Source organism: Hemicordylus capensis, chromosome 4 (genome assembly GCF_027244095.1).
Source record: "Hemicordylus capensis ecotype Gifberg chromosome 4, rHemCap1.1.pri, whole genome shotgun sequence".
Lineage (NCBI taxonomy): Eukaryota > Metazoa > Chordata > Lepidosauria > Squamata > Cordylidae > Hemicordylus > Hemicordylus capensis.
This window is the reverse complement of record NC_069660.1, coordinates 85,036,299-85,049,826: the sequence shown is the minus strand read 5'-3', so window position 1 is coordinate 85,049,826 and position 13,528 is coordinate 85,036,299. Positions and strand designations below refer to the sequence as shown.

General features: G+C 44.3%; 1 protein-coding gene across 7 annotated transcripts in view; it reads left to right on the top strand.

The window, feature by feature from the left end:
• LOC128323702 (golgin subfamily A member 2-like) overlaps positions 1-2,559 on the top strand; it is a 29,739-nt gene extending 27,180 nt beyond the window's left edge. For all 7 annotated transcript variants that reach the window (XM_053247290.1, XM_053247291.1, XM_053247287.1 and 4 more), the window contains one exon: positions 2,358-2,559. In XM_053247290.1, coding sequence (XP_053103265.1) covers positions 2,358-2,494 — 137 coding nt within the window. In that variant the 3' untranslated portion in view covers positions 2,495-2,559. The remainder of the gene's footprint in view (positions 1-2,357) is intronic.
• Positions 2,560-13,528: the final 10,969 nt, after the last annotated feature.

Sequence of the window (13,528 nt, the reverse complement as noted above, 5' to 3'; positions counted from 1 at the left end):
CTTTGCTGTAGGCAAAGATTGCTAACTCTCTGTCTCAAAAAGCCTCATTCTTATAGTGATTTTCTCTTTGATCCTTGAATAGAATCTATTCAAGATCTCCTCCTTTCCTGGATGTCCAAAAGGTGATAACTTGCTGCTACCTTCTGAACAAAATCTTAATTATTCAGCATATCAGCTAGTCCAGCGATATCTCTGGATCTCATCATCTGTAAACTCTGTGCGCTTCAGGAAGGGAGAGAGGGGAACATTGCCCACAGCAAATCTGCATATTTGCATCCTTGCCAGTCAAAAAGGTGTTAAGAAGTCAAGAATTAGTAAGGGGATTCAGGATATTCTGTGTGAGACAGCAGTTGCATATGTACCTTTATCCAGTGTTTTTTTTCCTTGTAATTGAAAACAAGATAATATTTACATGTATGGGACATTCAAGACAGTTTGGCTAGGACAAAATCATCAGTGAGAGAATACTTAAAGCCTACAAGTATTTTCTCAGTATCCATTTGGTTATATTGAACTTCCATGGAGAACAAATACAAGCATTTGACACTGACTTCTTGTAGCAGGAAGTGGGGGGAGGGAATCAGCCCCCTGGCAGACTCTTCCATAGACATAGTGAGTCAGATGCATTTTGCATATGGATTGTAGCATTCAGCATTCAGGCCTGGCTATTGTGTTCTCTTGCATATCCCATTTTAACAACACAATGCCAGGTTCCTCCTCTCTTCGCAGAGCAGGGAACAGTATGCCAGAGTTCAGGTTTCCTTTAATTTCTTGATATAAAATTGGGTCAGACACAGGCCTATATTTCTGAGTTGATACCTTTGGTTCTGATGGGTTATGACCATTCACAACATTGTGTGTGCTCTAAGTTCCCTTCTCTGATTTCATGTTGTATGAAGTTATACAAGTAAAATTTTCAATACTTATAGAATCCATTGCTTGATGGCTTCTCTGCTAGAACCACAAGGTTCATCTTTGCCTGACTAGCCACGAAGAAGGAAGGGCTGATAACTGAAAAGGCTTATTTGCAAAGTTTTAGTTTTTTCTTTTGTTCCTAGAATTTCAAAACCCAAATTGCATCATGTTGTGGAAACTTCAGTTTTGGGAATAAAGGGATTAACACTCTCTTCAAAGAAATTTATTTCCTACTTCATTTAAGGTGCTTAAAACTATTGTGAATGTGGAGACGGGGTGTGTGTGTGTGTGTGTGATTAAACCGCTTTGATTAAACACTTTGCATTTTGCTTTTTCTCTGTGTTAATCCTGCTGATCCAGTCTTTCTAACAGAAGGTGCTGCAATCCAACTTCTATGTAGTTCTATTTTGGAGTCCTCAAGATGTTCTCTGGGTCTCTCCTGCAGCTGTGTGTGTCTCTGCAATGTCACTGGTTCCTCTTGCCCTGAGTTCTTGCAGTTCAGGAGCTTATTCCTATAACTGTCGTATTAAGCTGTCATTTGTTTGAATAACCCCATGAATTGTATGAGGGGAAAGTAACTACTCACTATTAGGTGCCTGCAAGGTCTTCTGGAGCTCTTGACAAATGTGGGTCTCTGGCCATCATCTAGCAGTATGACTGACATTATACATAACTAGTATTTTCAATCCCGTTAAAATAACAGGCGCTAGTAGGGCGGCCTCTGTCGCTGTCTTTCGTCTCCCCACGCTCGGCCCGCCCTCTCCCCCTCGCCCGGCTTCCTCCGCCGCCCCTGTTGTTTTCGGCGCCCAGGCCGGACCCGCTGCCTCTCCTCTTCCAGCGGCTGGGCTGGACCCGCCGCCCCCGCCTCTGCCCTCCTCGTGGCCACCTCTGGCCTTCCTGTGCCCAGGCCCCCGGCGTCTTTCCCTTCCCTGCAGCCGCCGCTGCCCCTGTTCTTTTTGGCGGGCGGGCCAGACCCGCCGCTGCCTCTTCTATCCCAGTGGCTGGCCTGGACCCGCCGCCGCCACCTCTGCCGGTCCCGTTGCTGCTGGCTTTGCTCCGCGCCGCCTCCTCCCCCCTCCATGTCCCCGCTTCTCCTTCTCGGTTCAGCGGCAGGGCCGTTCCTGCCGCTGCCGCCTCTCCCCTCCCCGGTCCCTGCTTCCCGCTTCTCCTTCCCCCTTTACGGGAGCCAACATGGCCGCCTGGTGCCTGCGGCCGTATCTTTCTCAGACGTTCTGGGCATGCGCTCCACGCATGCCCAGAACGGCCAAGAAAGACACGGGCAGACACAGGATTACACCTAACCATTTTATTATAGAGGATAAACAATAAAGGGCACTTTTTGAGTATATTGACACTTCTCTTGGCCTCTATAGGTGGTGCTTGTGCATATCATTACAGAGTCAAGTAGTGGGATAACCTCTCTTTGTGGATTGTCTTTGCAGATGACAAAATTTCCTTACCAAGCTCAGAGCTGGAGGAGAGCACCCCTGGAGGGACAGCCAGTGACATGCTGGAGGGAACAGAGCTCAACAGTGAACTATCCACCAGTCTGCCTGAGCTCAATTTGAGTGACCTTTAAAACCTCACCCAAGGACTGCCTCATTCTTTTTAATGAGAAAATAAATTAAAGAGAGGAGAAACATACTGACTGTGCTCTTGCATGCCGAACGGCTTTTTGTAGACGTGCAACATAAGGAAGTATGATGTTGTTTGCTCGACCTTTGTGATGTTAATGCAATGCAGAGGTTGGTTGAAGTTGTGAAACTAAAACAAGCTCAGTATTCAGATTGGCAGTGGCTCCTCCAAGGTTGCAGGCATGAATCTCAGCCCTATCTTGGAGAAGCCAGGGAGGGAACTTGAAACCTTCTGCTCTACCCAGAGCAGCTCCATCCCCTGTGGACCCTGCTTAGCTAAGGGGACAAGTCATGCTTGTCCACAAGACCAGTTCTTCTCCCTAGGTTTGTCTCTGCCCTAGGCTTGTTGTCTTGGGGGACTTCAATGTCCATGTAGAGGCCCCCCTAGTAGGAGCGGCTCAGGACTTCATGGCTGCCATGACAACCATGGGCCTATCTCAACTAATAATGGGTCCTACTCATGTGGCGGGACATACACTGGTTCTGTTTTTTGCCAACCAGATACTGAATGATCTGCAGGTGGGGGAGTTTGAAATAACTCCTTTGTCATGGATTGATCATCTGGTGGGTTTTAGTTTGACAACTTCAACCAACCTCTGCATGTGTGGTGGACCGATTAGAACGGTCCATCCCCAAAGGCTTATGCGTCTTCTCGGTTTCCAGACAGCCCTTGGAGTTTCCAGTGTCCAGAACCGGTGACTCTGTTGAGGACCTGGTGAATCTCTGGAATGTGGAGACAGCCCGGGCTATTGACATAGTCACTCCTAAAACGCCTTCTCCAGCTTGGTGGAGCTGCTTCCATTCCCTGGTTTTCCTTGGAACTTAGGGTGATGAAACAACTTGGACGATGGCTAGAGCAACTCTGGAGGAAGACCCATAATGAATTTGACCGAACACAGCCTAAAGCCCATTTTAGGGACTGTGGGGCAGCAAAGGGGGGGACACCATTGGCAGTGGGGGCTGCCAGTTTTTTCTACACCTCCATTGCATCTGACCAGTGTAGGTGAATGGAGCTGTTCCGTGTGGCAAAGTCCTCCCCATGTGATGAGGGAAGAATAATCAACAGACTGCTGCAACCAGTTTGCTTGTCACTTCGCAGATAAAGTCGCTCGCATTTGTGCCAACTTGGACTCCAGGAATTCAGCAGTTCCAGGAGAGAAGCCTTGGCAACCATCTGGTCTGATTGTTATGGATTCTTTTCAGTTAGTGCAGCCTGAGGAAGTGGACAAGATCCTAGGCAGTGGTGGGGGCAGCAGCATGCACTCTGGACCCTTGCCCTTCCTGGCTAGTAAAATCTGCCAGGGAAGGAACAGGTAGGTGGCTCTAGCCAATTATTAATGCTTCATTAAGGGAGGGTGAGATGCCATTGAGCCTCAAGCAGGCAGTGATATTTTAAAAAGCCCTCCCTTGATTCCACCAACCTTGATGACTATCAGTTGGCTTCAGTATTCCCCTTTAAAGCAAGTTGATAGAGTGTGTGGTGTTTGTAGCTGCAAAGGGTCGGATGATATGGATTATCTAGACCCTCTTCAATCTGGCTTTTGCCCTGTGTTTGGGACTGAAACGCTTGGCTGCCCTTGTCGATGACCTACATGGGGAACTAGATAGGGGGAGTGGGTCCCTGTTGGTTCTGCTGGACCTCTCAGCGGCATTCAATATTATTGACCGTGGTATCCTTCCGGACTGCCTCTCAGGTATAGAGAGTGGTGCATTGGAGTGGTTCTGATCCTTTCTTGAGGTTCCAGAATGTGGTGCTGATGGGCATCTGCTTGACACTTTGGCCTCTGGCCTGGGGGGGGGGCGGGTTTCCACAAGGCTCGGTATTGTCCCCCATGCTGTTTAACATCTACATTAAACTGTTGGGAGAGGTCTTTAGGAGGGTTGGACTGAAGTGTCATCAATATCCAGAAGACACTCAGTTCTACATTTCTCCAACATCAGATCCTAGGGAAGCAGTGGAAGTAATGAACTGGGGGCTGGAGGTGATGGGCTGGATGTGGGCTAGCAAACTCAGGTTAAATCCAGACAAGGTGGAGGTTCTGCTGTTCAGTAGAAAAGCCAGTTGGGATAGAGTGATTCAACCAGTCCTGGATAGGGTTGCTCCCCTTGAAAGAGCAAGTGCACAGCAGTGTTTCCTCTAACAGGGATTCCCAGATGTTGACTACAACTCCCAGAATCCTCACACAAAAGCCATTGCAGCTGGGGATTCTGGGATATGTAGTCAACATCTGGGAATCCATGTTAGAGGAAACACTGCTGCACAGCTTGTGGCTGTTTCTAGACCTGGCTCTGCTTTTGGATGCCCAAGTGGAGGTGGTGGCCTGGGGTGTCTGCACAGCTTTGGCTAGTGCGCCAGCTGTCTCCCTTTCTTGAGAAGGCAGATCTGGCTGCAGTTATCTATGCCTTAGCAATGTCGCACCTGGATTACTGTAATGTGCTTTACATGGGGCTGCCCTTGAATAATATTCAAAAACTTCAGTTGGTGCAGAATACTGCCAGGATTCTCTGGAACTGCTCGCTTGGAGCATATTACTATTATTTTGAAAGATCTGCACTGGCTGCCAACTTGTTTCCACATCCAATTCAAGGTGCTGATTATTACCTTTAAAGTTGTTAACAGTTTGGGTCCTGGATACCTGAAGGACTGCTTACTCTCAAGAGTTTTTGCCCACCCAGCTGTTATGGCTCCTAGGGCTAGTTGGGCTCAGAAGACCTTGTTCATTACATTCTTAACAAAAATAAATTCTGTGCAGAATTCTGTTATGCCATTAGATGTCAGTGGTGCACCAAGTTGGTTTTCCATAATCAATTTAAAAGCTTCTAGCCAAAAAAAGGCTGTTGCCTTGCCCAATTTCTCACAGAGCTAATTCTGGATTCCTGGCCCATATCACAAGGGTCAATTTACTATCTCTTATTAAAGTAGAGACCTGTCCAATTCCAGTGCTGCAAAATTAAGATCCTTCCAGAGTGTCGCACTCCAAGGATCTGCCCAATTTACACAAAGTCCTAGGTCTTCAGCTTGGAATTTATGTAAGCTCTGGAGCTACACCAGAGCCAAAGGAGGTGAACACACTACCCTCTAGGGGCTATCTGGTTCCTGCCTGCAAAGGTCCTGTCGTCTTGTGGTATCATGCCAACTTGATAGCTAGAAAGATAATGCACTAATCTAAAGCAAGCAGGCTCTGAGTCAAAAGGCCCACTGCATCTTGTGGCTGATGCTCCTATACAGTTAAAAGTCTCTGATTCAATAATAGACATTCTTCATTCATGTCCTGAACAGTGAAGAAGTATCAATGTATCAAACCATAAAGGCTAATTCACATGTCAAATGGAATCTCATTCAGTGATGGCTTTGTTAATCAGTTCTTATCAGCAGATATGTGCCTGCTTGTAACAAGCAAATGTCCTTCAGATGCAAAAACATGTCAGCTAAAACTGCAGTCTGATCTTTTTCTATTCCAATCACCTCTGGGGAGTGGGGAAGAGGTGGGGAAATAGAGGGGTGCAAGGTGATACAATCCAATATATATGTCTTGTCAGCTCAAGGCACCTGCTTAGAGAATAGACATAATAAGAGTATGTGCTTACAAAGAGGTACAAGCAATCAAGCACAATGACAAACATCCCCTTTGACTGTCATAAATCAGAGTCCAGCAATCTCACACAGAGCTCAGAATTCCCTTAACCAAATAATCTCTTGCTTCATGAGCAGGCATAGTAGCCATCTTGGGTATTGACCTGACAGTGCTGATACAGATTGCAGGCTACACCAGTAGGCACATAACACAACAAGGTTGTCAGAGAGAACTTTGCTCTGTGTGCCGACATTGAAAGAGGCTAAATTGTCATGCACACAGGACAGGGCCTTCTCTGTTGTCCCCAGGCTCTGGAATGCTCGCCCAGTGAATGTTCATTCTTTGATATCTGTGGCTGCTTTAAAAACAATTCAACTAAAGACCTTTTCAGGTTTTTACTCCTTAGGGGCTGCTAGGTCTCTCAGCTTTCTTGCTTCTGTTTGTCTTTTTTATGGTTTTTTGGGGTGTGTGATGGTTTTTACTATTTAACTGATGTTAAGGTTTTAAATGTTTTTGTGGCACTTTATTGCATTTACCTTTTTGTAAACTGACCATACAGTGCAGTCAGTGACCAACTAATATCAATTAGATTTCATGGACAGCCCTTTAACATGACAGTTCTTCAAGTCTATGCCCCAACGACTGATTCAGAAGAAGAGGAAATTCTGAGTTTTATGCTCAAGTTCAGTCTGAAATTGACAGAACATGCAAGCAAGATGTGATCCTGGTGGTTGGAGACGGGAATGCCAAAGTTGGAAAAGGTAAGGATTAAAACGCAGTCGGCTATATGGCCTAGGAAACAGAAACGAAGCAGGAGAACAACTTATTGGTTTCTGCCAAGCCAATGATCTTTTCATTGCTAACACATTCTTCAAACAACCAAAGCAGTGCCTATGCACATGGACATCACCAGATGGAATACACAGAAATCAAATTGATTACATTATTGGTGCAAGGAGGTGGAAGAGCTCAGTTATAATAGCAAACACATGGCCGGGGGCCGATTGTGGAACCAATCATGAACTGCTCATGTGCAAGTTCCAAGCCAAGCTAAAGCAGAAAAACAAAGCTATCCAGCTTCCATGATATCTTGAGAATGTACCCACCATTTTCAAGGAGAACATCAGGAACCTCTTTGAAGTTCTGAAACTCATTGATAGGGAACCAGAGGAACTGTGGAATGAAATCAAAGAAATTGCTAAGGATGAATGTGAAAAGAGACTGCCAAAGACCAAGAAACAGAAGAAAGCAAAATGGATGTCAGAACAGATGGTGGAAATTGCCCAGAAGAGGAGAGAAGCCAAAGTCAATAAAGATAAAGACCTCAGGAAGGAACTTAATAGGGAATTTCAGAAAGAAGAGACAAGGAGCAATACTACAATGACATCTGTAAAGAGCTTGAGAATGGAAATAGACACGGAAAAACAGTTTTCCAAAAAATTGGTATGTTAAGGGATGCCAGAGGACAGATAGGAACTGATTCAGAGAAGATCAAACAGAGATGGAAGGAGTATACTGAAAATCTGTACAGCCGGGACATCCACATCCAAGATACTCTAGAACAGGGATTCTCAAACTTGGGTCCTCGAGTTGAAGGCCAATAACACCTGAGGACCCAAGTTTGAGAATCACTGCTCCAGAAGATATTCCCTACTTGCAAGAACCTCAGTACGGGAAGATGAAGTTAGATCAGCACTCCGGTCATTACCAAGTCAGAAGGCTACAGGAATTGATAGAATAGCTACAGAAATGTGGCAAGCAACAGAAGAAGAATCAGTCAAGGCTATAACCAAACTATACCAGCAAATGTGGAGAACAGCACAGTGGCCAACAGATTGGAAGAGGTCAGTCTACATACCCATACCAAAGAAAGGAGACTTAACGAATTGTGCAAACCATCACACAATAGTCTTAATTTCTCATGCTAGCAAAATAATGCTCAGGATCATCCAACGCAGATTAGAGCCCTATGTGGAAATGCCGGATGTTCATTCAAGCTGGTTTCAGAAAAGGCCGAGTAACAAGAGACATCATTGGTGATGCATGCTGGATAACTGAGAAAGCCAAAGAATACCAGAAAGAAGTCAATATTTGCTTTGACTACAGTAAAGCCTTCGATTGCATCGACCATGTTAAGTTGTGGAATATCCTTAGGAAAATGGGCGTCTCAGAACATCTCGTTGTTCTCATGAGAAACCTATACACAGGGCAGGAAGCCACAGTTGAGACAGAACATGGTGAAACAGACTGGTTCGAGATCGGCCAAGGAATAAGTCAAAGCAGTATACTTTCTTCTTATTTATGCAACTTATATGCTGAACATATACTGAGAGAAGCTGGATTGGAAGAAGATGAGTGTGGTTTTAAAGTTGGAGTTGAAACATCAATAACCTGCACTACACTGATGACACCACTCTGACAGCTGAGAATGCAGATGATCTGCAAGTTCTAGTAATGAAAGTCAAGGAATACAGTGAAAAAATGGGACTACAATTAAATGTAAAGAAGACTAAACTAATGACAACGGGTACAGCAACCAGTCTCAGAATGGACAGTGAAGACACTGAAGTGGTAGATAGCTTCTGCCTTTAGGATTGACCATCAACAGTAAAGGATCCAGCAGTCAAGAAATATGCCGCAGACTAGCACTTGGTAGGGTTGCAATGAAGGCCTTGGAAAGGATATTTAGATGCCGTGACGTGTCTACACCTACAAAGATTAGAATCGTTCAGACCATGGTGTTCCCCGTGGTGCTCTATGGATACGAATGCTGGGCTTTAAAGAAGCAAGATAGAAAAAGCATTGACGCTTTTGAACTTTGGTGCTGGAGGAGACTTCTAAGGATACCATGGACAGCCAGGAAAACAAACAAATGGATCATAGAACAAATCAATCTAGAATTTTCACTCGAGGCACAAATGACCAGGCTCAAACTATCATACTTCAGATACATTATGTGAAGACCCAGCTCCCTTGAGAAGTCTGTAATGCTTGGGAAAGTTGAAAGAAAGAGAAGAAGACGACGACCAGCAGCAAGGTGGATGGACTAGATTACAACAGCAGTGAATGCACCACTGAGAGACCTTAAAGGCCAAGTTGAAGACAGATAATCCTGGAGAGAATCTATCTATGTGGTCGCTAGGAGTCGATACCAACTTGACGGCAATCAATCAATCAATCTGCCTTGGGATGTCTTATGAAAGGTGGTATAAAAATTGAACAATAAATAAATATTCCTGTGGTATTCTGTAACAGCAAAAGAGAGTGATGAAGGTAAATGGACTGTTTTGAGCAGCAGCATAGGAAGTGCTGCAGTCTTTCTTGTTTCCAGAGAGGAACTCTAGGTCTGGATCCAAAGACACTATTTAAATACTGGGAACAAGTGATAGGCCTGGATGTGTAACTGTAGAACCCTTTCATGCACACTCCTCTAAAATACTTGGTCTGAACCTTCAGGAGATGAGGCACTCAGGGTTGCCCAACTTGGGTGCTGGCTAGGGACTCATACTCAGTAAAGGGCCCACAACCAACCTATGAGGCCTGCCTATCTGGTGCCCATGGTGCCATAGCCACAAGCAACAGCAGTAGAGGAGGGACATCTGCTGTTGCTCCGTCAGCTTTCTTTCCTCCTCTCCCTAGTAAGCTTAGCAGGCAGCAGCAACTCTTCCTCTTTCCACTGGACCAATGGTGCCATTTTAGAATTCTCACCCCATCAGAGGTCTAGGGCATCTGGGCATCCTAAAATCACACCACTACCTACAACAGCACTCATGGAGTTTCTGCTGCCTGGTCAGCTTGCCAGAGCCCACTGGGGAAGGAGCTTACTAAGTGGTGGTAACTGCTTCAGCATTGCTGTGGTGGCAGCACCATTTTAGAATGCCCAGATGCCCCCAATGTAGTCAGATCAGCTACTACCTCTTCCCAGGGAGGCATACTGGGGTAGGAGCCAAGCACAGGCAAGGCAGGTACTAGGAACGTTTACCCATGGAAACTTTGTCCACAAAACCTGCCCCTAGTCCTAAAGGTACTAGTCTCAACAGTCCATCAGTCTGACCTAGAACTGTCATTATTAAGATGACTTCTTAAATGAAGAGCACAAACCTATTAAAAGTGACATGAAGCCCCTCCAACCAAATTGTATTCTGGCTATGAAATGTAAATACCTGGAGTTCTTGTCTTTTGACACATCAGCATAGTGAACAAAACTGTATTTCCCACTCTCACCAACAGTTTAGGGGCTTGTAAGGAGTAAGCCCTGAAAGAACTACTCAGTAGGCAGCATGTCCAATTTCAGGGTAAAAGCACTTCAGAAAGAAAAAGGATTAAAGGTGGGGGAAGGAAGGGGGGAATTAGCCCACAGGGGATTAAATCAACAGATGCTCCATTATAGTTCAAAGAGTGCTGGCAAATGAGGGTTGCTCATAGAGCTTATGAGTTCTGGGCTGCTCATAACACACTGGTTTGTGTTGATGGCTGGAGAAATATGGGCTGAGATTTCTTAATTTGCATTATCTGGACAGAACTTTTTGTGGCAATGAATGCAAGTGACTGTATTTGTGGGACAAATCCTATACGTATTCACAATTTTGTATATTGTTCAGACCTAGAGCTGACTCACTGTTTTTTTGCTGGAACTTAAGTTGGATAAAGGTCATGAGACCAGGGTGAAAAAGTTTGGTAACCTAGTTTTTTTTTTCTGTGTGTGTAAGCCTGCTCTTTCTTCCAAAGAAAACCACAGGGCTCTGTGAGCGCCAGAAATCGAAATCGACCCGACGGTACACTTTACCATTAAATGAATTAACACAACTCCCAGCTTCAGTGGTAGAACTATACTGCACCAAACAAATGGTGTTACTGCTTATCATAAGGCAAAATACTACTCTGGCCTGACATCTTAGCGTGTGTCAAGGCAAAGGAGATGTCCCGCAATCCAAGAAAGAACAGTAGTCTAGGAGTTGTGTGTGTCCTGGATATGTGCTCTCTTTCTAGCTACCACCTTAAACCTCTGTTGCTGCAGTATTCTGCAACAGAGAAACAGAATATAAGATGCTAGCTGCAACCCTGACATGAGCCCTTGTAATCTTAAAAACAAGATAATAGCTGCTAAAACTAATTTTCCCTTGTGCAAGGTGAAAGAATGTGCAATGATGTCTCGGCTACAGAAGGTCTTGGATGATGTGGATTATCGCATCATCCAAGTCCATTTCTGTCTTTCACCCAGCATTTGGCACCCAATTCTTCTTGGTCATCTTGGTGGTGCCAGGAGCTAGATGGGGAGTGTGTGGTCCTGCTGGATCTCTCGGGCATTTGATACTGTGGTATCTTTCTGGATCATGTCACAGGGTTGGGACAAAGATAATTACTCTTGCACTCCTAGCTCAGGGAGAAATTACAGACAATAATACTGGAGGACTTCCCTTTGGTGCCCTGTGGGGTTAATGTTTGTCCCCCATGTTTAAAATTTATATTAAACTGCTGCAATAGGTTATCCAGAGATTTGGTTGCAGTCGCCTATAAGCAGATGAGACCAAGCTCTAACTTGCTATGCTATCTGATCCCAGGGAATCAGTGGGGGTGATGGGCAGGGTATGGACTAATACACTGAAGCTTGATCCAGACAAGACAGAGGTGCTACTGGTTAGCGGGAGACCTTATCTGGGATGGGGGGTTTATTTACTTATTTAAAATATTTCTGTACTGCCCAAAACTTGTGTCTCATGTTCAAGCTTTTCTATATGAGATAGCCCTCCCCTCAAAAAAGCAGACGTGCAGCTTGGAGATCCTCCTGGACTCACTACCCTCACTCTTAATTTATTGCAAACAGTTAAAACCACCTTTTTTTAAATCCAGGCATTTGGATAGGTAGGACCTAGTCTGAAACTTTTGGCCATGTATACCCATCCTCGTAGACTCTGTTGAATATGAGTCTTCTTAATATTTTGCTTCTGTAGCATTATATTTTTAAACCTTCTGTAAATCACCTTGCGGTGGTCTTTGAGGGAAGGCAGGATAAGAATGGAAATACAAATGCAAGCCCCATTGGGGAATTTGACTATAAGTGGTGTCTCTTAAAAGGACTTTTAAGACTCTTAAGTCTTATTGCCTAGTCTTAAAAGGGCTAGGCAATACTGTCCTAAACCCAAATCTGAAAGGAGCTGTACAGAAAAGCTTGAAAAGTACACATGAATTTGGCTTACCTGTTTCTTGTGTTTTGTTTAAAGTGCTGTTTATTTGCTAGACTCCAAAAATTGGACAAGTAAGATAAGGTGGGAGCTGATAAAGTTAATAGATGCGGAAGACAGATTCCATGTTTAAAACTGCAGTTGTTAAGGCTGTGATGGAAACAAAAATTGAGCTTTCCATGTGGCTGGTGACCTTTTAATCATCCTATAAAAATAAGACACAAATCTGAGTATGTTTATTGCCTTAAAATAAAACCCTGTGGCTGCTTCTGTTAAGTGATGTCATAATAATAGCCTTGCTCTTATGTAACAGCATGAGGTAAGCTAGTCTCAAATTCAATGCTTCAGTTTGCTTTTATTTAAAGATGAACCACCGCACAAGAATAATTGAATCTGGACTTGTACCCCTTATTGATTTATGAGACACTAAGGCCTCCTACATCAATCATTTTTAAGATCTTCACTCAAATGATCAATAATTAAGAACAGCCTCCCATAAACACAGTATTATGCTACCATTGTAAAAAGTATTTTAAGATTGTTGCAAACTACATTTTTGCACAATGCATTCCTATGCATGTTTACTTGGAAGTAAATCCTACTGTGTTCAATGGGGCTTATATTCCGCATATTTCTCTCTGCAAGTACATTTGTAATCTCAGATTATATTTTTGGAGAGCAGTTTTAAGAGGCTTCCAGGATAAACACCCTTTTTATTTTGGCTGCCTGTAAATATAGCCAGCATGAGCTATATTTACAAGCAGTCCAGTGGTTACTTAGGGGTGGTGAGAAAGAAACCGTGCACACTGCGAGAGGGAGCGATTCAGTCCAGGATCCCTTGCAGTACAATGGGCACAAAGCTTAAATGCTCAGTATAGTTGCTTAGTGAGGGAAAATGTCTTTAGCCAGCCTTGCCACTGGGACTTGCTGTTTGGTAGTATTACTCTGAACCTAGAGCAATGTGTTTGCAAGGCTACTGCTGAGGTCAACTTCATACGTTCTGCAGTCCCATTTGCTGTCATGTGTACACATGAAGCCCTAATCAATCTGCCTCCATGTACACACATTTTTTGTGACATACACGTGACACACACATTTTTTAAAAAGTTGTAAAATGGGAGAGACACTTCAAAGCTAATATTTGAGTGGTGCTTTGAGGTAGCCCTGGTTATTATTCTTATCCCATCCATCTCCAAGGAGTTCAAGGGCATGTGCATGGTTC